This window comes from Leptonychotes weddellii, chromosome 4 (genome assembly GCF_054177405.1).
Source record: "Leptonychotes weddellii isolate Sample4059 chromosome 4, ASM5417740v2, whole genome shotgun sequence".
Taxonomy (NCBI): Eukaryota; Metazoa; Chordata; class Mammalia; order Carnivora; family Phocidae; genus Leptonychotes; species Leptonychotes weddellii.
Window position 1 is genome coordinate 26844404 of NC_138372.1, and position 26077 is coordinate 26870480.

The 26077-nt window shown below is 43.7% G+C and overlaps 1 protein-coding gene across 1 annotated transcript; it reads right to left on the reverse strand.

The window, feature by feature from the left end:
* Positions 1-973: 973 nt before the first annotated feature.
* On the reverse strand, positions 974-26048 carry SF3A3 (splicing factor 3a subunit 3). The gene is made up of 17 exons (XM_031016758.2): positions 25829-26048; positions 25493-25540; positions 23275-23327; positions 23073-23178; positions 20204-20276; positions 19752-19843; positions 18023-18105; positions 16780-16918; positions 16011-16079; positions 15506-15573; positions 15240-15347; positions 14008-14077; positions 11409-11573; positions 11203-11313; positions 9783-9873; positions 2259-2314; positions 974-1263 (listed from the first exon to the last, which is right to left on the reverse strand). The coding sequence occupies exons 1-17, from the start codon at positions 25922-25924 to the stop codon at positions 1186-1188; spliced, it is 1506 nt and encodes a 501-aa protein (XP_030872618.1). The 5' UTR covers positions 25925-26048; the 3' UTR covers positions 974-1185.
* Between the last annotated feature and the right edge of the window lie 29 nt (positions 26049-26077).

Consider the following 26077-nt stretch of genomic DNA (forward strand, 5'->3'; position numbering starts at 1 on the left):
TTGTCCAACTGGGGTTTTAAGCAACAGGAGGAGTCAAAGCACAAACGAACAGGTGAGGAGCTGCCGGAAGGGATGGTTAAACCAGGAGGGAAAACACCAACCCAGAGTGACGTGCCACAAGGGCAGGGGTGGTGAGAGCTTACTGCTGTGGAGATGACCAGGGCAACAAAGGAGCGTGAGGGAAGGCGCAGTTCCGGAGTTGGGATTTTTACAAGCGGATTATAGACAGACAAACTGAAGGTCTGAGTGCTGAGGGCCAAAGGAAGCCTCCAGAGAAATCCTGTTCTGGAACAGGCTCCGGCCTTCAGACAATCGTGCCTGTGGGCGGATCACTGCCTCCTTGGCTCCCCTAGGTCTTTCCGTTCGGGATACCAGATCCAGACCTCAGGGCAGCTGCTCAATGCCACCCAAATCTTGGCTACCTGGTGTTGGAGTACATGAGCATATTAGCCACTTCTTAGTCAAGGAGGGATCTTGCGGAAGAAACAGACAGACAGGATCACCAAAGAACTAGCAAGCAGGTCAAGTCACAGCTGGTCTTAGAGCCACTGGGCACCAGGCTGCTGAGGCATGGGGCAGGGGCAGGGGCAGGGGTGCAGACCCATTCCAGGACAACTCAACTCCTTCCTTTATGCAAATAAAGGCAGCAAATCTTGGTGCCACAATCTCGTCCTCAGCAGAGGCCCTGGCTCACCCTCCCCATCTTTGTCTAATACGTGCATAATTGGCTGACTCAGCTAGGGCAGGGCTTATCCTGGGGTGATGCGCCTTTAGGGGCACCGCAGCGAATGGGCCTGGGGAAAGAGGTTAGGTCAGATCTACCTCACAGAATAAATGTAACATAACCACTGCTCCTCAAACCGTAGTTGCTACTTAAATTGATGAGAAAGAGGTAGGGAAGTGTTAAGAACTAAAGGATTGAGTTAGTCCATAATCCTGGCCTTTAGAACAAGACACATTCCGAAGGCCTGGGTTTATTTTCTGACACAATCTTTTAATATAAAACAAAGATAAAACACACCTCAACCCTGCAATCTGCCAGCATGCCTTGTTTTTTACAAGATGCACGCTAGACCTTAAGACTAAGTAGCAGAGTCTTTAGGAGCATTTGGTTGGGAGAAATAGAAAAAGCAGATTTCAGGTAAGCCTGGGCAAGCCCAAAAGCTGAGATAACGTCCCTGAACACTAGAGCAATCCTTGTCTTTTCAGATCCTCGTAAGTCTTCTTATTCACAACATTCCCACTGGAGTCTTCATATTCTTCCTGAAAAGAAAGGGGCACACTGTTAGCTATGCCTCCTGGGAGAAATGTTTGGAACAAGCCTCTGGGTACCTGAGCTCACCCTGGCTTGATTTCACGGCATTCATCTAAGACGGCCTTTCTCAACTGGGGTTCTGCAAGAGAATCAAACCCGACTGCTCTAAGGCATCCACTGTGTGTCATGAACTAACACATCCCAGGCCTCTAGGGTGGTACCATTTATGACCTATCTTTGGGAAACCTGAGAAAATAGTTCGTTCAAATCACTCTCTATTTCTAAGATGATGAACGCCGGTTGAGAAAGGGTGACCTAAGACAACAGTTCTCAAATGATTCCCAAGACCCTAGGTTTCTGCCCTTTCTACCTGAGGCCACTGAGGGTTTAATAGGGAGGCAGACAAGGCTGAGCTTCCTCATTTCCAGTATAATCCTCCTTTATTTTATTTTATATATCGGAATTCTACATTACTGTTTGTAAAGGGCTTTGCTGCTAAAAAAGAAAAAAAAAAAAGAAATATTGGAAACCACGGACCTAAAAAAAAAAAAAAAAAGAACAGCTACCACACCTCACATACATGTCATTCCTCATCTCTGAATCTGCCCTTTGGGATAACTATCTCAAGACCAACAAGGATGCCTCCCCACCCCATGAGACAGGCTCATCTCTCACTGGATGCTTTCCTCAAAGGAGACCTAACCTATGATACGGATTCACAACTTCTTAGCCTATGAATCCTCATGGCGGGGTAAGACATTGGGTACTCCTGCTTGCCACTTCAACATCTCAAGAGCAGAATACAACCGGTCTTAAGACACACATTTCAAGTCTGACACCTGTAATATCACAAATAAACTAGGCTTACATGTCAAGAGCCAATTTACAGATATTGGCACAGAATACTCGCCACTACTGTGAACCAGGGACTGCCTTTCACCTCCCTTCTACAGGATGAGAGAGCGGTCACTTGACACTCTCCCAACACTATGTTAGCACCCACCTCGGTGTCAGGCTGCCACCGTTCTGATGCCTTCTGCAGTTTCAGCTTGGCCCACACTGCAGGATGAGAAATGAGCAGCAGTCAAGACTAGACTGAGTATCCATCAGGCAGACAAGTGTTACAACATCCCTGTCCCCATTAAGATCCCCCTGGATAACCCTGTGCTTGAGACTTTTGCCTGCCCCAGACTAGAATTTCAGTTCTGGACCACCTACAGACAAAACCCCTTCCATGGCAAAACTTACCATAATCTTTGCTGTGCTGTAAAAGAAAAGTTGGACCAAATATAACTAAAGACCTCTTAGAACAGAGAACTGATATACCCTCAAAGAAAGAAGTTAATGTGGTACAACATATGGGAATTATGGGAGAAAGTGACATTATGGTCTTAAAGTTCATTACAGAAGAGAAAGGGAACACTAGACATGGTCAAGTATGTTTATTTAAAGCCTGGTGTGCAGATTTCAAAAGCTTCAGAAGAGGAAAAAAAAAAGAAAAAGAGGTGAAATATCATGGCCAAAGAATCTGACAGATAAGATGGCTCAGCAAACACTGGAGATTTTAAAACAAGAACTCTGACAGTTCAGTAAAAGTATCCCGACGAAGATGAAAGGGAGCAGACGCTTCCAGAAATGACCACAGCTTCAGAGGGAGCAAGCACATATTCACAAGGCAGGACAGGCACTGAACCAGAAAAGAGAGCCCTAACGCTGTCAGACTGGTGTCAGAAGGTGCACTCGCAGAACAGAGATCCACAAAGAATGGCTAGGACAGGCCCACAGAGGGAGAGAGGTAAAATATTACCAGTATTAGGAATATTGATTCCTAGATGCTTCCACATTTCCCACCAAGTAGAGCAACTCTAAACTTGACAAGATTATACTGTGATGAGCAGTGGGTGTTATATGTAAGAGATGAATCACTAAATTCTACTTCCAAAATTACTTTGATGCTATGTATTAATGAACTAAAATTTAAATAAAAACTAGTGGGTGCCTAGGTGGCTCAGTTGGTTGGGCGTCTGCCTTCGGCTCAGGTCATGATCCCAGGGTCCTGGGGTCGAGCCCCACATCGGGCTCCCTGCTCAGCAGGGAACCTGCTTCTCCCTCTCTCTCTGCCTCCCTCTCCCTCTGCCTGCTTGTGCGTGTGCTGTCAAATAAATGGACAAAATCTTTAAAAAAATAAAAACTAGAAATATTAAAAAAAAAAAAAAAACTTGACAAGAGTGGAAGAAATACCATAGAGAGCAAGCTTATTCCTAAGACGGGGGATGAAACAGGAGACAATATATGAGAAAGTGCTTAGCTCTGTCCCTGGTGTACAGATGCTTGCCTCATCATCCTTTCCTTCCTTGCTCATTGCTTCAAATGAGCTGAAGTCTTCAGGCCCAGACAATATGCACATCACAAGTGAACACAAAATTTCTCATGTGCTACAAGGAACCAGGGCAGAATCTTGTCACATTCTATGTCCAGGCCACTCAAGAATCCAATCCAGAGTGGTACTAAAATACTGGAGATTGGAAATGCTGTTGTGATTGCTTTTTCTTTTTGGGGGGCTGTCACGATTTTTTTAAGGAAAAAAAATGGATGTAGGAAACTATGGAACAGTAAGGGGGATATTATTTTTCAGAGGGATCTGGAAACAATCAGAAAAGAATGGGATCGCCTCTGGGCGCCAGTGTGGATTTGCTAAGAGTAAGTGAAGCAAACGAATTGAATTTCCTGTTTTTGGTGAGCTAGCTGACCCAATATAAAGCCAGAGACATAGGATATCATGATTTTAGCAAAGTCACTGCTCTCATTGGCAATGTCCACAGAGTTCATTACAATATTTAAATTTCTTATGCTATTATTGTAGACAACATGGTGGTAACTGAACTTGATGCTATTAGTTTATGAGTTAGACAAATTTATACCTAGTGAATACCGGTCAATGGTGACCACCCATCTAAATCATGGGGATCTCTGGTGGCAATTTCACAGGACTCTAATTTCTTAGTTGTTTTTTCAACTTAAAAAAAAAAAACAAAAATGCGGGTGCCTGGGTGGCTCAGTCAGTTAAGTGTCTGGCTCTTGATTTCAGCTCAGGTCATGATCTCAGGATCTTGAGATCAAGCCCCGCATCGGGCTCCACGTGTGGAGCCTGCTTAAGATTCTCACTCTTGGGGCGCCTGGGTGGCTCAGTCGTTAAGCGTCTGTCTTCGGCTTAGGTCATGATCCCAGTACCCTGGGATCGAGCCCTGCATCGGGCTCCCTGCTCAGCGGGAAGTCTGCTTCTGCCTCTCCCACTCCCCCTGCTTGTGTTCCCTCTCTCGCTGTCTCTCTCTCTCTCTTTGTCAAATAAATAAATAAAATCTTTAAAAAAAAAAAGATTCTCACTCCTTTCCCTCTACCCCACCCCACCCATTTGTGTCTGTGTGCACGTGTACGCTCTCTAAAACAGTAATAATAATAACAACGATGATGATAAAAATAAAATTTAGATTAAAAACACATAACTATAGTTTAAATGACAGTGCCAAATCCCTCCCTCCTGGCTAAAAACTCCAGAAGAAAAACTTCAACAGAATGATCTAAAACAAAGACCAACAAGTAAATCCAGCATAAAAGCTATGGCAATGGTTACTTCCCTGCCCACCCTCTTATTAAGGAACATGTCTTCTCAATGTGTTCTGGAAGGAGCAGCAACCACTTGTGCCGCCGACTACTGGAGACCCAGCTGACTGGACTACAGATGGCACTGGACCCAGCTGCATCTCCCTACTGTCTCCCCCCAGTCCTATAAACGGGGACACTGAGACCCTGACGGAGCTGGACGACAGCAGGCTCTGAAAACTGAGGAAGGGCCATCAGAGCAGGGCTAGGGTTGTCCACATGTGAACTCAGGTGAAAAGATATAAGAAAGTGGAGGAGGTGTATGTACAGAGAAAAGCACAGCTGAATAAGCATATTCTTGCAAAAAGGGTGGAAGGCACTAAGTTAGTTTTAATAGGCTTTCTTCCTTATAACCAAATATTCCTAAGATGTCTACTTCAGAATCTTAAAAAAAAAAAAAAAGACAATCCAGGTTTAATAAAAAGGAATTCTACCACCAACAGGAAATGAAGAAAAATTGTAGAAACTCTACACCATAACAGAATTAACCCCCATTCAGTAATTAATTGCTTACTACTAGTGAGACACCTGGGATAAAGCCTGTCACAATCTAGTGGGAGCCAATGTGTGTACAATCACTAAAAGTCTGAAAGGAAGCCAGAGAGTTAATCTAGGATACTAAAAAGGAGGAACAATGCCTGAGGAAATGAGAAGGGGAGAGGTGATGATAAATTTGTAGTAAGTCTACGATCTGTTGAGGGTGAGGTAAAAAAGTGAAAGAACGAAATGATATTGAGGTAGAGGTAAAACTATAATTGTTATACAGAGAAACTAAAAATACTAAGGAAAGTCATGATGGATGGAAATACTGCAACAAATCAAAGAAGTAGCATTAATAAAAACATGTGTATGAGAGAAATTGATTAATTGAGGCATCTGAATCAGACAGATAGATTCTGGGGGAGCCTGGGTGGCTCAGTCAGTTGAGTCCAACTCTTGATCTCGGCTCAGGTCATGATCTCAGAGTTGGGAGACTGAGCCCTCCATTGGGCTCTGCACTGGGTGTGGAGTCTGCTTAGGATTCTCTCTCTCTCCCTTTGCCCCTCCCGCAGTCTCCAGCTTGCACACTCTCTCAAAAAAAAAAGAAGAGGTAGATTCTGAAAATAATTTGGATAATGGAAGAATGGAATAATCATGAACCTGCCAACAATGTTCTGGAAAAATATAAGTTTTTCTAAAAATCTAGGTATGACCAAGGAGAGAACGCATGTTATTTCTTCCTGGAATTAACTTAATGATTAACTATTTTTATTTATTTTTAAAAATATTTGTTGGGGCGCCTGGGTGGCTCAGTTGTTAAGCGTCTGCCTTTGACTCAGGTCATGATCCCAGGATCCTGGGCTTGAGCCCCGCGTCGGGCTCTCTGCTCGGTGGGAAGCCTGCTTCTCCCTCTCCCACTCTCCCTGCTTGTGTTCTCTCTTGCTCTCTGTCAAATAAATAAATAAAGTCTTTAAAAAAAAAATAAAGTAAAATATTTATTTATTTATTTATTATTCAGAGAGAGAGAGAGAGAGAGAGTGAGAGAGCAAGCATGCGTGCACACAAGCAGAGGGAGCAGCAGGCTCCCCACTGAGCAGGGAGCCCGATGTGGGGCTCAATCCCAGGACCCCGGGATCATGACCTGAGACAAAGGCAGATGCTCAACCGAGTGAGCCACCGAGGGGTCCCAACTATTTTTATTTTTTAAAAATTTTATTTATTTAGGGCGCCTGGGTGGCTCAGCCGGTTAAGCGTCTGCCTTCGGCTCAGGTCATGATCCCAGAGTCCTGGGATCGAGTCCCGCATCGGGCTCCCTGTTCCTTGGGAGCCTACTTCTCCCTCTGCTTCTCTCTCTCTCTCTGTCTCTCATGAATAAATCAATAAAATCTTTAAAAAAAAAAACAAACAAAAAACTACTTGGTGGGATGCCTGGGTGGCTCAGTCTGTTAAGCATCTGCTTTCGGCTCAGGTCATGATCCCAGGGTCCTGGGATCTAGCCCAGCGTCGGGCTCCCTGCTCAGCAAGGAGTCTGCTTCTGCCTCTGCCTGCTGGTCCCCCTGCTTGTGTGCACTCTCACTCTGACAAATAAATAAATACAATCTTAAAAAAAAAAAAAATCTATTTGGTGAGGGTGATTGAAAGAAGGCAGTATAGCATTGTGGAAAGAGTTTGATCCCTGGCTTTTTCCCATTTACAAGCTATGGGACCTTGAAAAAGTTACCTAACTTTCCTCTTCTGAAAATGTGGGTGACCTCCTACCTCAATCAACTATATAATTAAAAATACTCTTTTAAATAATTTAAGAATCAGAAATAACATCTTTAATAAATAAAGCTCTAAATATAACATATCAATACTGGATATCCCTAATGGATTTTTAAAAGAATAACATCTAGTTTAAACGCATGGATTAAAAAGAATAAAGAAACAAAGAGAAGAAAGTTCTCACCTAAAGACTTAAGAAAGGAATTTAAAAAACTGTAAGATTATAGAAAGTACTGGCAGGAAAAATAAAACAAGAGAAATGAAGCACTTGGTTTCCACTTTGTCATAATAAATCATGGAATTGTACGGGTTATTAACTGGAGAATCTTTTTAGGCTGGTCCCTTTGTATGAAAAAGTAATCTCTATTTAAATATAAACAGTTTCAAATGACAGAAGAGAATGTTGCGTGTAATCCCATCCATTTTATGTCCTAAAAACGGCTTTGATCCCTAAACCTGACAAGTGATTCAAAGGAAAACAAGAAGCACCTCTTTTTTATGAACATAATATAAAACTTCTGAAGAGAATCCTAATAGGATAAATAACTGCATTAAGAGTATCTACCACCAGGGGCACCTGGGTGACTCAGTGGTTAAGCGTCTGCTTTCAGCTCAGGTCATGGTCTCAGGGTCCTGGGATCGAGCCCCACATCGGGCTCCCTGCTCCGCAGGAGGCCTGCTTCTCCCTCTCCCACTCCCCCTGCTTGTGTTCCCTCTCTCGCTGTGTCTCTCTCTGTCAAATAAATAAATAAAATCTTAAAAAAAAAAAAAAAGGGCGCCTGGGTGGCTCAGTCGGTTGGGCAACTGCCTTCGGCTCAGGTCATGATCCCGGGATCATGGGATTGAGTCCCACATCGGGCTCCCCGCTCTGCGGGGAGCCTGCTTCTCAACCTCTCCCACTCCCCCTGCTTGTGTTCCCTCTCTCGCTGTGTCTCTGTCAAATAAATAAATAAAATCTTAAAAAAAAAAAAAAAAAAGAGTATCTACCACCAGTATGAAAGAATCTAGGAATGCTGTTTAATCCAATGCCCCATAAAAAATGGTAAAAATACAATCTTTCTCTTGTGGAATGTGATTAATAAAACCATGAATCAATCTTAAAATCAGTGTAGATGCACAAGAATCACTTCCTTTGAAAACACCAGCCAGGTTAAGGATGACCTATCACCTACTTCGATTTAATTTAACATAAGACTTGGAGAAAATGCTTAGGATACTATCCATGAAACAAACAAAATTAATAAAACTATCACTTTTGTTTTAGCAGTTGGCATGACTGTAAGCTTAAAATGATGTCAACATCAATCTGAAGGTATCAGAAATAATAAATTAAATCAGGCAAATTGCAGGACATAAAAAAATACACAAAAAATGAACTGTGACCTACTTACTAGTGGTACACATCTGGAAAATACATCTTAAAATGAGACTGCATTCAAAATACAGTGTTATGATTCTAGACATTTCATTACTATTTTAATTTCCTCTCAACAAAGTGAAGGGCAAAAATGAAAAGTAAATTAGAAGTGAACTGGATGATCTGATAATGAAACACATTATAATTCTGACTGGAGATACTATATGATCCTGACTTCTAAATGAATAAGGAAAGACAAGAAAGTGGGAAGTCCCCAAAGCTGACTGCATATAAAAAACCCAATAAAAAAGTCCCCCAAATCCACAGGCTAAATCAGGATCAGGGAGGCTTTCCCGCAAATTCCCCTCCACCCCCGTACTACTGCATGGTAATTGTATAACTGACATACGACATTCTGTTGGCTTCAGGTGTACGACATAGGATTCGACAACTTTGTGTCACTCAACGCTCACCATGGGTAAGCGCGCTCACCACGGTTCAGGGAGCTCTTTAGAAGGTTGTTTCTAATTTGGCTCTGCAACGGATGTGAAGAACCCCAGAGAAGGGGCCAAAGGAGTCAGCTGGCCAACCAGCTGAGCGGTGTGATATGAACCCGGGGGTGACTGTCTGAAATTTCACAAAGCGGAGTGGCAGGACTCCTTTCTTCTCAGTCTAGCCAGCTCAAAGTGAAAACACAACAAAGAAGAGACAAACTAGAAAGAAAGAGAAAGCCTTCAAGGGTGAGGCTAATGGCAGGAAAAGTTACCGCTGCCAGGCCAACAGGGAGTGTGACTGAGGTCACTGAGTGCTTTAACAACACATTTCCCAACACGCACTCCACTCAGCTCTTTCTACAAAAGGTATTTTGCTACCCTGTTTCCGTGCATCTGCCCTGTCACCTCAGAAGTAAGCTTACTGAGCCCATTTCTATTTTCCTCTTAATATCTGCAGTTCCTAAACCATTAACATCAATTCAGAAAAACATATATACCCATTCACTCAAAATCTTCCATACAAAGGAGTTCCAAGGCCCCAGTAAACAGGCCTGTTTTATAGTTAGCACAGGGCTCTCCTCAAGAGGGAAACAATCAGTATGCTGGCCAACCCATGCCCCTCAAAAATGTAGTTATTGTGTGACTGTAGAAGCTTTTACACATCCACAACCTTCTGCCCCTAGACCTGGATACACCAGAATATTGGGGGCTGTGAGCTGTACGAGTGGCCACTGGATCTGGCGCATAGGAACCATAAATAAAGCATACTTACAGGAGACGGCATCTTCGATCTGGGTCACATTAGCAAAGTGGGCAGTGTTTGGGATGCCCAAACACCTCATGCCATGGGCATGACGCCACTCCTGGGAGAAGAGAGAAGCAAAAGAACCATGTGAAATAGGTATAACTAAACACAGAGCACAAACTCCTAACATAAACCCTAACCTGACCCTCTGCAAAAGACTCCACCTAATGGCAGCCTTCCTTCTGTGGCCACGTTTGTAAACAGCTGGCCATGACTGATAAGCAGCAGCATTGCATTGTTTTCCTCACTGGGCTGGTTTCTCAAACCAAGATCTAGATCCAATAATAGCCCAGACAAAACCTGGGTCAAGACCACAGAAAAACACCACAACTCTAATTAACCAGTGACCTCCCACGCAGCCCCCACCACCAGCATGAGTAAGCGGTACTGATGGCAGGTCACCTCTGTAAGTAAGGGCGAAGGATGTGAAAAAGAGCATGGAGAGACAATGACAGTTTGGGCTCAGGGATGGCAAATGGCATGGGCTTTATCCTGGCTGCAAATTCCAATGCATTGGAGGTAGTACTGAGAAAAATTCAGAGATGACTCAGGGGTTCAATAGAAAAGACCCAGGATCAGTTAGTGATATGGATGTCTGAGGGAGGGAGCAAAGAGTTCATATACATTCTCTACCCTTGGTCTAGCAAATCTTTTCCATTTTTTTTTTTTTTTAAAGATTTTATTTATTTATTTGAGAGAGAGTGAGTGAGAGAGAACGCAAGAGGGGATAGGGTTAGAGGGAGAAGCAGACTCCCCGCCGAGCAGGGAGCCCGATAAGGGACTCGATCCCGGGACTCCAGGATCATGACCCAAGCCGAAGGCAGTCGCCTAACCAACTGAGCCACCCAGGCACCCAATCTTTTCCATTTGTAAAACTTCCTTCCAAGTACTAAGAATCAAAGGCAGAAACACAACAAGGGTGAATCCACTTCCTGGAGTACTACCCAGATAATGCCTTGTCTCAAGAACTGCTTGATAAACGTTATCCTTAGTTCTTATTTTTCAAAGAGGAAAAGGCCCATTTAAGACACAAAAAAGGAGGCAGCCAGTCCCTTCTTTGGTCCTATGTACTAGCAGTGGGTACAGAAGTGAGGATGGTCTAAGGTACTGAGAGAAAGATAAAATGAGAGAAGTGCAAGAACAAACAACAGCAAACAGAAATGAGGTTCAAAAAGCAGAGTGCCAGAATGCCTCCAGAAACCATCTCAGGCATTATTCTAGGCTAGCACGGTGCCAGAGGTCAAATGCCACATGCTTGACTTTAGATCCACTCCTTGCTTCTCTTAAGTTCTGGATACTAGTGCTCTTCTCAGGCTGTTCTTATTCTCTCTGAAAGCTGTGTGTTTCACACTTCAATTTCCAGGAGAAATGGCTCTGAATTCCTTACAGCAAAGTGCCGCTGGAAGGCCTTGGGACCTCGGTAGGTGTAATTTCCACAAATCTCACAGTTATAGTTGATGTTTAGACCATGAAGCTTATACAGCCAGTAGGGAATAGGCTAAAAGAAATCAGATAGGAAACAGTATTAGACTCATGTCTGCATCTGCTTCCTGAATGGGCAATGGAAAGGAAGGTGGTAATGCTGGCACGTACTTTGCCATCCCAGCCGAGGGGCAGGTTCTTGGGGTTGTAAATGATCTCATTCTCTTCGTCTTCACTTTCACTCTCACTGATCTGCTCTTCCTCTTCTTCTTCTCGCTCTTCTCCAGTCCTTGCCTGCTTGCGTTGTACATTTTCATGAGTGAGATGTCGCTGTTCCTAAGTCAGGTCCAGAAATGAAAAGGGAAGTCAGAAAAAAGTAGTGCAGAACAAGAAGGGCAATTTTCTACAACCCTTACTGACCCCTCACTTCCAAGGATACGGTTTTCTTACTTGTACAATAAAGGGACAATCTTGCCTTCATATCAAAACTCCTTATCTTACCAATAGGCTCTCCCTGATCCCGAAGGAAAAAGTCAAAGGTTTTAGGTCACTTGCCTAAGATGCTCATCTGAGGCCACGGACTATTGCAGAACAAAAGAGAACAAAGTCTTTTCTGTCTCTAAAAATATTTCCTTACCCAGTCCTTTCTTCTTCCTCACCAAGATGACAACCTTCTTACTTGCCCTGAGTCTCTCCTCATTCCAGTCCAACTTCCATTTTTTCCCCCAAATTTATGTACTTTTAAAAAACCCCAATCTAATGGTACACTCTTTTTAAAAAATTTTTATTGTCTTTCTACTATTTAAAGAACAAAGTCCAAATCTCCAACATAACTCTCCAAATTATTCTCTGACCACTCCCTCCCTTATAAGGCACACTCCACACACTGGTTTTCTTCTCATTATTTTCTAATATCTACTTTCTCTCCATGATGTTTTACCTTCATCCTTCCTGTTTTTGCTTCCTAGAACATTCTTTTTTTTTTTTTTTAATATTTATTTGACAGAGAGAGACACAGTGAGAGAGGAAACACAAGCAGGGGGAGTGAGAGAGGGAGAGGCAGGCTTCCCGCTGAGCAAGGAGCCCGATGCGGGGCTCGATCCCAGGACCCTGGGACCATGACCTGAGCCGAAGGCAGACGCTTAACAACTGAGCCACTCAGGTGCCCTTCTCCTTCCTAGAACATTCTTTCTCCCTCTTTCTACTTAGAAAACACAGTCTCAATGTGTTGTAGCAGGCATCAGATTGTGCTACAATCATTTATCTCCCCCAACCACAAAGTGGCCTTTTCAAGGTCAAGAGACATGTCATATTCACTACTGTATCCAAGGATTGAGCAAACGTCTGGAAACCAACAGGTATCAATAAATGGTGAGATAAGAATAAAAATCCTATCAGTACATAATAGGAGCAACTCCTGAAAACCATTCTGGCTGGAATTCTAGAGAGTGGTGCCACCTCCTGGCAGGGAAAGCAAAATGCTCTCAAAGGAGGGAGAAAGTAGTGGGTGCATCTCAGGTCATGGGTACAAATCAGCCTCCCAATCATCTTCAGAGGACTAGCAACTCAGACTGCTGCCCATACCAGCACAGCCAAGTTCACTGTGGAGAATATTAGTGCCCCCAGTGTCCAACATTCTAGCTAGGAAAGCAGTTGGGAACCAACAGGTGACGAGCTCTATGCTATTATATGCATGGTCCTCAAACAAAGGCAGAATGAAAACATCCATGCAACTGACAGAGACATGTAAACAGGTTATCTGAGCCAGAACCATCACTCAAAATGCCATCTGAACATCAATAAAGGGAAAGGCGGGGCGCCTGGGTGGCTCAGATAGTTAAGCGTCTGCCTTCGGCTCAGGTCATGATCCCAGGGTCCTGGGATCGAGCCCCACGTCGGGCTCCTGGCTCAGCGGGGAGCCTGCTTCTCCCTCTCCCTCTGCCTCTCTCCTTGCTCATGCTCTCTCTCTCTCTGTATCTGTCTCAGATGAATAAATAAAATCTTTAAGAAAAAAAATAAATAAATAAAGGAAAAGGCTCTGACAGCAGCTGAAAATTGTACAAAGCAAGACATTCTCTGAAAAGCTGATCTTCTGCAGGACTCCCAGAGATACTGACCATTTTCTTTGGATGCGTGCTGCCCTTTCTTCTACCTTCTCTTCCCTGAGTGATTTCCCTTGTATTCCTCCTCCTTTTTCTCTGAGATAAGCATCCTGTCCGGTGAGGACTTTTTCCACTCTCAACCCACCCTTCAGCTTTCTTAAAAGAATATTCAAGAAGCAGCTCATAGCCAGCTTTGTATCACTAACATTCTAGCCCTAGCAAATTCCCCGCTATCTTCTGAATGTGTAAGTATTGTCTTTTCGTAATAAGTTAATACCTGAAAAGCTGCTGTAAGTAGACTTTCTCCTAATGCCTTTTGAGTATCTGCTTCCATCTCCTAGGTATATTCGGGAACTTCTAGGTATATTCTGGAATGCAAAGAACCTACACCATTCTGGATACTACACTGAGAGGGGAGTCTACTCTCTCTGCTTGGCCTCATGGAAATTGGGCAACCCTGGGAATATCACATAACAACAGGCACCTATGAACAGAACAGGACCTCACTGAAGGGTCAAGTACCTGAGAGAACCCTATTTTCTGCTGAAATAGTTTAACACCCACCCTTCCTCTTTCGCTCCTAAAAAAAAAAAAATCCCATGAGTTCACATTTCTCTGATTCCCATACCTTGTAGTATTTACTGCTCTCAGCAGAGTTCATTACTTACCCCAAGAATCTCTACATATTCATAGATCTGGGCTTCTAAGAAGGCAATGTCTTTGTTCCTCTCAGTGTCTCTGGAAACAAGAAACAAGCTGTATCACTCAAGGATTCTTTTACCCAATGCCTTGGAACATTTATTCCAAGGGTGCATTAAAAACTACAAGCATGTGACAAATGTCATGCTGTGAAAGCAAATGCTTTGCTCAGCTCAGGACTTGCTGACGGAAGTATTAAGGTTATTTCTTGGAATGCATGGAAGCTTCTTCTTTGACCTCATTCTAGAAGACATAAAACACATCAAGATGCTTAAATTTCCATCATTAAAATCTACAAAGAGGGCGCCTGGGTGGCTCAGTTGGTTAAGCGACTGCCTTCGGCTCAGGTCATGATCCTGGAGTCCCGGGATCGAGTCCCACGTTGGGCTCCCTGCTCAGCAGGGAGTCTGCCTCTCTCTCTGACCCTCCCCCCTCTCATGCTCTCTATCTCATTCTCTCTCTCAAATAAATAAATAAAAATCTTTAAAAAAAAAAATCTACAAAGAACATGTGGTATAGGAGACAAGCTCTGGGACAGGCAGACTTCGGCACAAATCCTGATCCTTAATACTTAGCAACTCTAAGATAGTGGGCACATTCCATAACTTTTCTGAGTCCTTTTCTGCAAAAAATCAGGGTAACAACTACTTTTCAGAATTACATAACACATATTAAAAAAATACCCTGTATAAGCATGTGGCTCAAGAAGAGATTCAACTACAGGGATGAAAGGTACAGCACAGGGAATATAACCAATGGCACCTTAATAGTGTTCTACGGTGACAGATGGTAGGTATGCTTGTGATGAGCACAGCATAACGTATAAAGTTGTCAAATCACTATGTTGTACACCTCAAACTAACGTAACATTGTGTGTCAACTATACTTCAATTAAAAAAAGATTCAATTGTCATTAGTAAAAATAAACTTAGAAAAATATTTTTGGAACCTATTTAGGCTCCACAGCCTCCTGAGGTAACAAAAAGTACCTACAGCCGTTTCAACATTAACTCGCTCTCAATCACCAGAATAGACTGTCCTTGGTGTATAACAATGACAGCACTCTACCATTTGCGGAGAAAAAAGGCAAACTGGATCTCTCTGAATCAATAATGTCAATAAAACAGGTTGCTATGGTACAAATTCTGCATGGGAATAAAATCTTAAAACTGTCCACAGAAGTGCCACCCCAGCCACTCACCGCTTGGTGCCTTTTGACTTGGGATTTTTGGCAAACAGGGAGGTGTCAAGTGATTCCAGGGACTTTCCTTTGGTGCTGAAGAGCCTCTGGGCTCGCTCTTCTAGGGTCCTAAGGAGACAGGAGGGGAAAGGGTTTCAGAGTTACTCTACCATATAGGCCTGCATATTTTTGCAGCGCAGGATAATGGAAAGAATGGAATCAGAGTCAGTTATTGTGCAAACATACAGTAAAATAGGACAATTCTGATAGAAAAAGCAGTCTCTTACCCACCACACTTCAAGCCTAAAGCTAAGAGTGCAGATTTCAATCTGTCCAGACCCAGGGAGGCCAACTCCTACATAAAAAAGAGCCGAGTTACAATTTGATATAAGTAGATTTTGAGAAACAACAAATACTTAAACTTAGGTCTTTGCAGGCGGGTGTCTGGGTGTTCTTGAAGCTATGGCAAAACCATACATCACATAGCCAATACCTAGCACTAAGTTCAAACTCTCCAAAGGACTGACCCTGTGGTCAAGTTCATATGTAATCATACTGGTAATGATAACCTCCACTATAGTTTCATATAGTTAGAATTATTTTACAGTTTTCAAAGCAATTGGGTAAGTTTTTTTTTCTTTTTAGCTTTATCTTTCCATGTTCTTTGTAGATGCCTGGTCCTAGGAACTGGTGTCTCATCATAATACATCCATGGCATTTGAAACAGGAAATTGAGTGGTTTCTCTGAGGAGTGAACAGGTGAGACCAGTACAGTTACTAAAGAAAATATACCTCCCAGGAGGAGAATGCAGAAAGATCAAGATGGGCTCCAGCATGAGTCAGGGCACTGCTTGTCTCTTTCTGGAAAGAAGAACAGCAAGATCCAGGTTTAGAACGAAGACAAGAGAGCCATCTATCTACATTACCAGGTGGTAGATGGTCTTTTTTTTTTTTTTTTTAACAATTTTATTTATTTATTTGTCAGAGAGAGAGAGAACACAAGCAGGGGGAGCAGCAGAGGGAGAAGCAGGCTCCCTGCTGAGCAGGGAGCCCAATGCGGGACTCGATCCCAGGACCCTGAGATCATGACTTGAGCCGGAGGCAGACGCTTGACTGAGCCACCTAGGTGTCCCAGATGGCCTCTTTCTTATACACATGCGTGACTATGAATTAAATTCCCATAAGAGCAGAGCCAAAGATAAGATGGTTCATACTCTCCCTGAGAGTTCAGGAAAACTCAAGTTTATCACCAGGAGTGAAAATACATGATGGAGATTCTAGCACATAATCTTTTCAGTTTTGGGTCAATAGGAACCACACAGCAGTAATGACATAGTTGGCAAAAATGCTGGGCTCAGCCAATGGCAAGAATGCCCTGACAAATCTCATTCCAAAGTATACATGGGAAGAAAACCTGACATACGTGGCAGAGGACACCTCATAGTCACAACTGATCCCAAGGGATCAGCAGCTAATGCCCTAAGGTGGAGGCTCAATATTCAAGTACAACAATTAATTCAATTCCTCTGCATGTCCTCTCCCCAACCCCACTGAAGCTCACCGGCCATCCAGGAAAGGTACCATTCTCCCATTTCTTCTCAAATTCATTCTGAATCTTCCCAAAAAGTTCATTCTGATCTTGGAGGGGCTTCACTCGATCTGTGTAATCTTGAAGGTACTCAAGAAGCATCTCCAGGTATCTAAAAAGGAACAATACAGAGAAAGCAGAATTTGTACTTTTTATATATTATTATGCTCTGTAAAATATAATTCCAGTGATACCAGTTTTTCAAAGTAATAATACTAATTTTTAGAATGAGTTTGCAATTGAATTTTTTCCTGTCATCTTTTTTTTTTAAGATTTTATTTATTTATTTGACAGAGAGAGACATTGCGAGAGAGGGAACACAAGCAGGGGGAGTAGGAGAGGGAGAAGCAGGCTTCCCCACGGAGCAGGAGCCCGATGTGGGGCTCAATCCCAGGACCCTGGGATCACGACCTGAGCCGAAGGCAGACGCTTAACGACTGAGCCACCCAGGCGCCCCTTTCCTGTCATCTTGATTCTACACTTTCTGATCTCATTTCATCCTCATGACATAATTTCAAATACTAAAATCTTAACTCACATAAAAGATTTTAGTTAAAAAGAAAATGAGAAAAAGAGAGAAAATCAGTAGTACAGATCACTAACCAGGGGCATAAAAACACAAACAAAACTTTCCATCTATACATCACAGCCAAGCACCTTACTTCAGTCACAATGAGAAATGCTAATCTTTTTCTTGTTAAACTCCAAAGACACAGATCCCTGAATGAGACTTCCTTCTACAATGAGACAAATTTAAGAGAACAACATGGGCATAAGATCACAGATGTGCCAACAGATGCACATTCTTCCAGAGCCAGAGTATGACAAATGTTTAAAACTATGGCATTCAAGGGCGCCTGGGTGGCTCAGTTGGTTAAGCGACTGCCTTCAGCTCAGGTCATGATCCTGGAGTCCCGGGATCAAGTCCCGCATCGGGCTCCCTGCTCAGCAGGGAGTCTGCTTCTCCCTCTGACCCTCCCCCCTCTCATGTGCTCTCTCTCTCATTCTCTCTTTCAAATAAATAAATAAAATCTTTAAAAATAAATAAATAAATAAAATAAAACTATGGCATTCAAAATCCCTATCCTCCAATAAACCTGGAAGTCATTTGTGTCCTTCTTTCAGGCAATAAAATTCAGAACTCTGCCATCAAATCTTTACATTGAATAACCTTCTAATCAAATCCAGGACAGGCCTAGAGGCCAGCAATGCCTACCTCTTATATTCGGCATTCTTCCTTTCTTTAGGAATGTCAAATAACTGGTCAAAGATGGATAAATATGTGATATAATCCAGCTTCTGAAAAGAGAAATGACAAGAGATCCAGTTAGGGGTTTGCACCAAGTTTCATTATAGTCTCAAATAAATGAAATCAAAACTGAGTGTTGTCTAATAAAGTAACAAGGCCCGGCTCATCTTAGTCTTCTTCTCGCCCATCATTTAATTCCTACACTACCTGGGATGTTAATTCCACTGCACTGAGTAGACTATTAGACATGTAATTAACTCTGTAAAATAAAGATCGAGTCAATAAACAGTAAATGAAAGAAAGATTTGTCCAACACTAACTGCATGCAAGGTTGAAGGCTCTGACACCACTATATCCTAAACCAAGGTCCTGAAGGTGCCATTTGTTCTCTCATGCCGTCACTTACTGAACATCTTTGGACCGAGTACATGGATACAGATGAGAACAAGACAGATACAGGACCTGCCCTCTTTTTTTTTTTTTTTTAAGATTTTTATCATTTTTTGACAGAGACAGCGAGAGAGGGAACACAAGCAGGGGGAGCGGGAGAGGGAGAAGCAGGCTTCCCGCGGAGCAGGGACCCTGATGCGGGGCTCGATCCCAGGACTCTGGGATCATGACCTGAGCCAAAGGCAGATGCTTAACAACTGAGCCACCCAGGTGCCCCAGGACCTGCCCTCCTGAAGTTTAAAGTACAGTCACTGAACTTTTGGGACATTTCCTCACAACTCCGTGAGGAACTTAATCATACATGTCCTTGTAACCTGAGATTGTCACATTCAATCTCAACTCTTGTGATAAAAGACACTAGTAGCCTTTTGCTGGCAGAGATTATATTTTTATATTTTTCACATACCTAGTACTATGTGTGCCTAACACAGGGGCTCAATATGTATCTGTGAGTTTTTAAAAACAATATTTTATGTTTATAAAAGCAAAATATGGGGGCGCCTGGGTGGCTCAGTCATTAAGCGTCTGCCTTCGGCTCAGGTCATGATCCCAGGGTCCTGGGATCGAGCCCCGCATCGGGCTCCCTGCTCGGCCAGGAGCCTGCTTCTCCCTCTCCCACTCCCCCTGCTTGTGTTCCCTCTCTCACTGTCTCTCTCTCTCTAATAAATAAAATAAAATCTTTAAAAAAAAAAAAAAAAGCAAAATATGCTTGCATTAATAAGCAATAACTTTTATTAAGAAAACAGTATGCTTGGGGCGCCCGGCTGGCTCAGTTGATAGAGCATGTGACTCTTGATCTCAGGGTCGTGCATTTAAGGCCCATGTTGGGTGTAGAGTTTACTTAAAAAAATAAAAATAAATAGGGGCACCTGGGTGGCTCAGTCGGTTGAGTGTCTGACTCTTAGTTTTGGCTCAGGTTATGATCTCAAGGTCAGGAGATTGAGCCTGCTTGAGATTCTCTGTCTGTCCCTACCCTGTGCATGCATGCACACACGCATGCGCGCTCTCTCTAAAATAAATCTTTAAAAAAAAATTTAAAAACTAAAAATAAAGTAAGATTGCCGTATTCACTATAAAAACCTTTCATTTTGCGTATTATTTCATTCTAAGAAAGCCCATTACGTCTTTTGTAAGGGTTACAAAACACAAGGAAGATAGTCTAACTGCTTTCTGTCCAGAAAGCCTGACATCCTAACCCACTCCCAGAATCAGACCCATTCCCCCCCGCCCCTGCCACTGGTCCTACCTCTGAGGCCTTCAGGTTAATGTATTTGAGGTAACAGTCATGGAGGTCCAGGTAACGACCATATCCCTCTTCATCTGTGAACTCGACCAAGTCTGAAAGAATCAAAGATATCCGTGATTCAAACATTAAAGACCACTTTCTTGGACGTGGCTTTTCAAATGGACTGCTAGTTCTCTGTTTCATGACACAGCCTTTCACCCAAATGTCCTATGCTCATGGAGTGAACACACCTCAGTTTTCCAGGCCAGTGAATTTGAGCGAGGGTAATACAAAATGATTATTTTGTCCAAGGCCAATTTAGGATGTCAATCCGGCCTAGAAACCAGCAAAGAGAGAACCTGGCTATAAATTTCTCTGGGGCTCTGTTTTCTAGGGCCCTCAGGGAAAATCTTAGCTCTGTCATTAACCTGCACTTTTGTTAGTGCTAGAGACAAATGTTGAACCCTACTTACTTTGTGCCTCTTCACTTGGATTCTCTCGAGCCTTCAGAAGCTCCTCAAATTCCACTGACATTGGCACACAGATCTGAGGGAAAAAAGAAAAATTCAGGTGGATTTTTAACAAACAAGTTCCAATGTTGCAGAAATGGACTGTATAGTAAGTTAGCCTTCTGACATTCGAGGCTTGATTTTTCATTAGGAGCCTACTATTATTCTGCAATTACCTTCCTTTTTTCTCTTTTTTTGTACTGTTCAATTAAAAACTCCTGAAGTAACACATGCTCACAAAAACTCAAAACACAAAATGCAAAACCAAAGTCCCCCTTTATTAATTCTGCTGCAAATAGGTAAGCACTGTTAAGAGACCTTTTTATACCAGCTGTTTCCAAATTTTGCTCAACATTAGGATCACCTGGGAGTATTTTAAAAAATCAAATCTTTAAAAAAGTAAAAATCCCCAGAGGATTCAAACATATCTCGCAAAATTTGCAAACCACTCTTCTGTATATTTAAATACATGCATATGTACAAGCACATACAAGCATGTGCAAAGTATTTTTTTTCACATAATTGGCCTTTTTTTCCCTCAGTCTATCTTGGGCACCCTTCCAATCATTTCTTAAAACCATCTATTTCTCGGGGCGCCTGGGTGGCTCAGTCGTTAAGCGTCTGCCTTCAGCTCAGGTCATGATCCCAGGGTCCTGGGATCGAGCCCCGCATCGGGCTCCCTGCTCTGCGGGAAGCCTGCTTCTCCCTCTCCCACTCCCGCTGCTTGTGTTCCCTCTCTCGCTGTCAAATAAATAAAATCTTTAAGAAACTAAAACAAAAACAACCCATCTATTTCTCATCACCTTTCTACCAAGGCTGGAATAAAGTTAACACATCAGAATGGTACTCATGTCTTCTCTCTTAGTTAGCAAAAGACTTCACTCTCGATGCTTCAAAGGGGTGGGAAGCCTTCTGCTGGTGTGAGAAAGCACCCTCATCTCCTTTCCCTTAACTTCAATGTCTTCTTTCTGGTATTTCCAGTTTCCTCCTCTCTCTACCTGTGCCCTTAAACATGCACATGTTCCTTAGTTCCTTATGATCCTCCTGCCTCTCCTTTTCTCTGCCAAGCTTTAATTTTTTTATTTTTTATTTTATTTTTTAAAAGATTTTATATATTTATTTGACAGAGACAGAGACCGCGAGAGAGACAACATAAGCAGAGGGAGTGTGAGAGGGAGAAGCAGGGAGCCCGATGCAGGGCTCAATCCCAGGACCCTGGGACCATGACCTGAGCTGAAGGCAGATGCTCAATGACTGAGCCATTCAGGCGCCAATCTGCTAGGCTTTTAAATGCCTGTCCCCCCCATCCATACTTCTGCTTCCCCATGACCTACTTTTGCCCATGACCGCATTTCCATTCCCACTGCTTCAATGAGGCAGCAATCCTGGCAGTTACCAGTCAACAACAGCTGATGCCAGTGGCCTCCTTTCTGAAATGGTTTTGCTTAGCTTCAGTAAGACATGCCCTAGAGCTATCGTTTGACCTCTGTGATTGAAGTATTCCCAGGCTCCGTTTCACTAAAGTACCTTATTGTCATCAGTACACCCTCACAGCACGTGGAGCACCTCTGAGTCTACCTTTGCATTGTCTCTTTCCCCAAACCCTACGATTCATGGCTTCAACCATCAAGTCTATGAAATAATTCTCTAAAGCACAAGCTTTTTTAAAATCTCTTGCCTGACCCCAGTCACCTAACTTCTACAACTCACAGGACACTTCTACCTTTATAATATCACCTAAAAAGCTACATATATAAAGATTCATTCCCACTGTAAGTGGGTTACCTCTTTACTTCCCCCAAGGGAACAAACAACTTTCCAGTTACACAGTCATGAAAGCTCAGAATAATCTATGACCCATCCCTCTCCACATCCGCTACAGCCATGGTCTTGCTCTCTTTCCCCCCTAGAACTCTGGTCAGCTGTTCAAGATGTTCAACGGCTTCTAGATAATTGGGATATAATCCCTGCTCCTTATACTATTACAATTCAGTGGGGTACACATTCATTGTCATAAAACATAATCAGATCATAAAGATTAATTGGAAGAGAGAAGTGGACTAGGAAAGATATTTCATTAAAGACTTGGCCTCTGGGCTAAGCCCAGACAGTGTAATAATCACTGCAAGTGAGTAGAGCCTCTTTGTGTTAGTTGGATCCCCTAGGTAGCAGATTTCAAGACAGAGTTAGGAGCGCAAGGAGTTTATTGGGGGTAATGCCTGTGAAAGATAAAAACCTTTATGAGAGCAGGATTGGGCAGGGAAAGCCTACATTGTGATTCAGACAAAGGCTTTATCCTCCCAGTGAGAAGCTGTGGAGCAAAGACTACTCATTACAAGGGTCTTGCATTGAATGGAAATAGCCAGACCACAGTATCCTCACTTGTGCTCAGTTACTGGCTGGGGCTACCCAGGAAGAGCATGGCCTTGGCCTAAAGATCAGGCAGAAACTGAAAGCACTGGAGTTGTAGGATGTCAGCTAATCATGCTCCTTGCAGCTAAATGGTAGGTTCTTTTGAAAGGACATCTGAATGGTGCATCTCCATTCTCTTTTTTTTTTTTTTTAAAGATTTTATTTATTCATTTGACAGAGAAAGAGATAGCGAGAGCAGGAACACAAGCAGGGGGAGTGGGAGAGGGAGAAGCAGGCTTCCCGCGGAGCAGGGAGCCCGATGCGGGACTCGATCCCAGGACCCTGGGATCATGACCTGAGCCGAAGGCAGACGCTTAACGACTGAGCCACCCAGGCGCCCCTACATCTCCATTCTCCTTACATCCTTCCTTTAGTATGCTCTTCAGGCAGGTTTGGAAAAAATACTTTCTGAGTCTCATACCTCATTTGGGTGTTTCCGATGGAATTCCTTTATTTGCTTGAGTCTATTATAAAATTCGGCAAATTCATTGGGTCCTGAAATGGCATTGAGTTCCTCCTTTCGTAACCTGGAAAAATCCAAAGAACATAGTGCACAAAATCAGTCCTTTAATCATAGCTCCTCAGAGGCACTAACTTCTGGACTAGAAGTGACTATCACTTACCCATCCTTATCATCATACAAATCCCGCAGGTTCCCACTGACTTCCATATACCTCTGGAAGGCAAACACAAAACCCATCAGAAAAAAGCAATCTGTACAACTATAGGGCTAAGCAACCAACAGGGCTCACTAGTCAAAGCCCAGGGAAACCTTGAGAGACGTAGTGTTAAAAGTTCCTGTGCTGGGGCGCCTGGGTGGCTCAGTCGTTAAGCGTCTGCCTTCGGCTCAGGTCATGATCCCGGGGTCCTGGGATCGAGCCCAACATCGGGGTCCCTGCTCAGCCGGGAGCCTGCTTCTCCCTCTCCCACTCCTTCTGCTTGTGTTCCCTCTCTAGCTGTCTCTCTCTGTGTGTCAAATAAATAAATAAAATCTTTAAAAAAAAAAAAGTTCCTGTGCTTTTTGGGGGTGCCTAGGTGGCGTTGGTTAAGCATCTGACTCCTGATTTTGGCACAAGTCATGATCTTAGGGTTGTGAAATTGAGCCTGTGATGGGCTCTGCACTGGGCATGGAGACTCCTTGGGATTCTCTCTCCCTCTCTCTGCCCCTCCCCCCCTCAAAAAAAAAAGTTCCTGTGCTTTCTGGTACCTTTTTTTAAAAAATATTTTATTTATTTATTTGACACAGAGAGAGGGAGATAGTGAGAGAGAGAGAGAGCACAAGCGAGGGAGCGGCAGGCAGGCAGTGGGAGAGGGAGAAGCAGGCTCTCTGCTGAGCAAGGAGCCCGATGCGGGACTCAATCCCAGGACCCTGGGATCATGACCTGAGCCGAAGGCAGCCGCTTAACCGACTGAGCCTCCCCAGCGCCCCAGCTTTCTGGTAGCTTTAATAGACACCACTGGTTAGTTTTTAAAACAGGTCAAGGTGAAGATTACCAAAGGACACCTTTTGAAGGGTAGGGTGTTTCTATATTTATTACTGATAAATAATAAATAAAACTTAACTGTCCTTAGAAGAGTCAGAGAGCCACATAAAAGTCACCCTCTGAGGGGCGCCTAGGTGGCTCAGTCGTTAAGCATCTGCCTTTGGCTCAGGTCATGATCCCAGGGTCCTGGGATCGAGCCCCGCATCGGGCTCCCTGCTCGGTGGAGAGCCTGCTTCTCCCTCTCCCACTCCCCCGCTTGTGTTCCTTCTCTGTGTCTCTCTCTGTCAAATAAATAAAATCTTAAAAAAAAAAAAAAGAAGAGTCACCCTCTGCTAAACAGCAGTTCCCATTCCCACCTAAGACCCTCAAAGATAAAAGCGTAGCCCAGGATAGTTTTCACTACTTGAAAAAGCTTGACTGAGTGTATAAGCTAAATAAAATCTCACAGCTAACTTTGAATTCAAACTCAAGATAGTACGGTACCTAGTCCCTTTTTCAAAACTTTTGGGGCCAGATCTGCCTCAGAATTTGGAATTTTTAAGTTGGAAAAGGTATTATATATCATGTGCCATCCCTACTGGAATCTGGAACACAATTCTGCAGTGAAAATTATGCATTATTTACTAAGTAGGATAAAGACCATAAAAAGCTTATCTGTTAAGGTCAGGTTTTGCTGCCAAATGAGATCAAGTCAGATTTTGTGCTAAGTAAGTAGAACCCCCACCCCACCCCATACCACAAAGAAACTTTGTTTTCACAGTATTTTGGATTTGGGGATTTAAATAAGGAACTAGTAGCTAATAATACTAATTATGTCCTGCAAATCTGAAACTCTGATTAGGTCTTTCAGTCCTTCCTAAACAGATTTCAAATACACGCAAGAATAAAGAGCACTGTATAATAACCTTCATTTACCTATCATTCAGCAATAAGTATCAACATTTTGATTAACTTCCTAAAAGTAAGAAATTGAACTATTACTAAGAAAACGTAGTTTGGTACGTAAAAATAACTTCAAAACGGTATTCTGGGAGGAAAACACTAATGCCCAGCATTTGGGGGGTGGGGGGAGAAAGGATGGTACCTTTTGCGTCTGGGCCACTGACTCCTAATAACTATTCTTTGTACATCATGGGGCACAGGATGGTATGAATAAGAGGTCCCATTCACAGAGGTGAGGAAGGGCAGCTCAGCACCCTCGGGTTTGGTAGCCGCGAGGACATCTCCAGGCAGACAACCCGCGACTGGTCAATCTGGCTACTTTTGGCCAGGGCTCATGTTGAGACCCCGCACCCCGCCTCCCCTCTCTTTTCCACCTCATCCCGACCCAAAGAGAAGCGGACAGCGGGGCACTCACATCTTGCATGGCCCGTGTGCGGTGGTCAGAATTGATCTGGTCCCGGAGCTGGAGAAAAGCAAACGGTGACACAGACGCCGTTAGTCGGAGTTCTGAAGGTGGAAAGGCCGCCCGAGGGCGGAGCTTACCCGCCCGGGTCTCAGCGGCGGCAGCCGAGGCCTCGGGGGGCGCTGGGCCTCGGGGGGCGTTTACCACGGCCGCAGCTCTGAGAGGGAGCCCCGGAGGGAGCCGGGGGTGGGGCGCGGGAGGGTCTCGGGACCAAAAAGAAAGCTCTCCGAGGTTAAACACCGGGATGGGGCCCAGCCTCGACGTAGCCTCTGCTCAAGCCCCACTCACCGTGGACTTCTTAGTGAGCATCTCTTTGGCCATGACGTCCATGAGCCGTTCCTTTTCCTCATGATACCGCCGCTGCTGCTCCAGGATTGTCTCCATTTTTCCTCCGCCGCTGCACCTCGACCACCGACACGGCCGGAAACGACTCCTGCCGCTTTGCGCGCCCACGCCCCACGCTGAGCGTCCGGCTGCACCAAAGTTCCGCGGTGCCGGAAGTGCCTCGGGGTTCGAAGAAAAGGGAGCATCACAAAG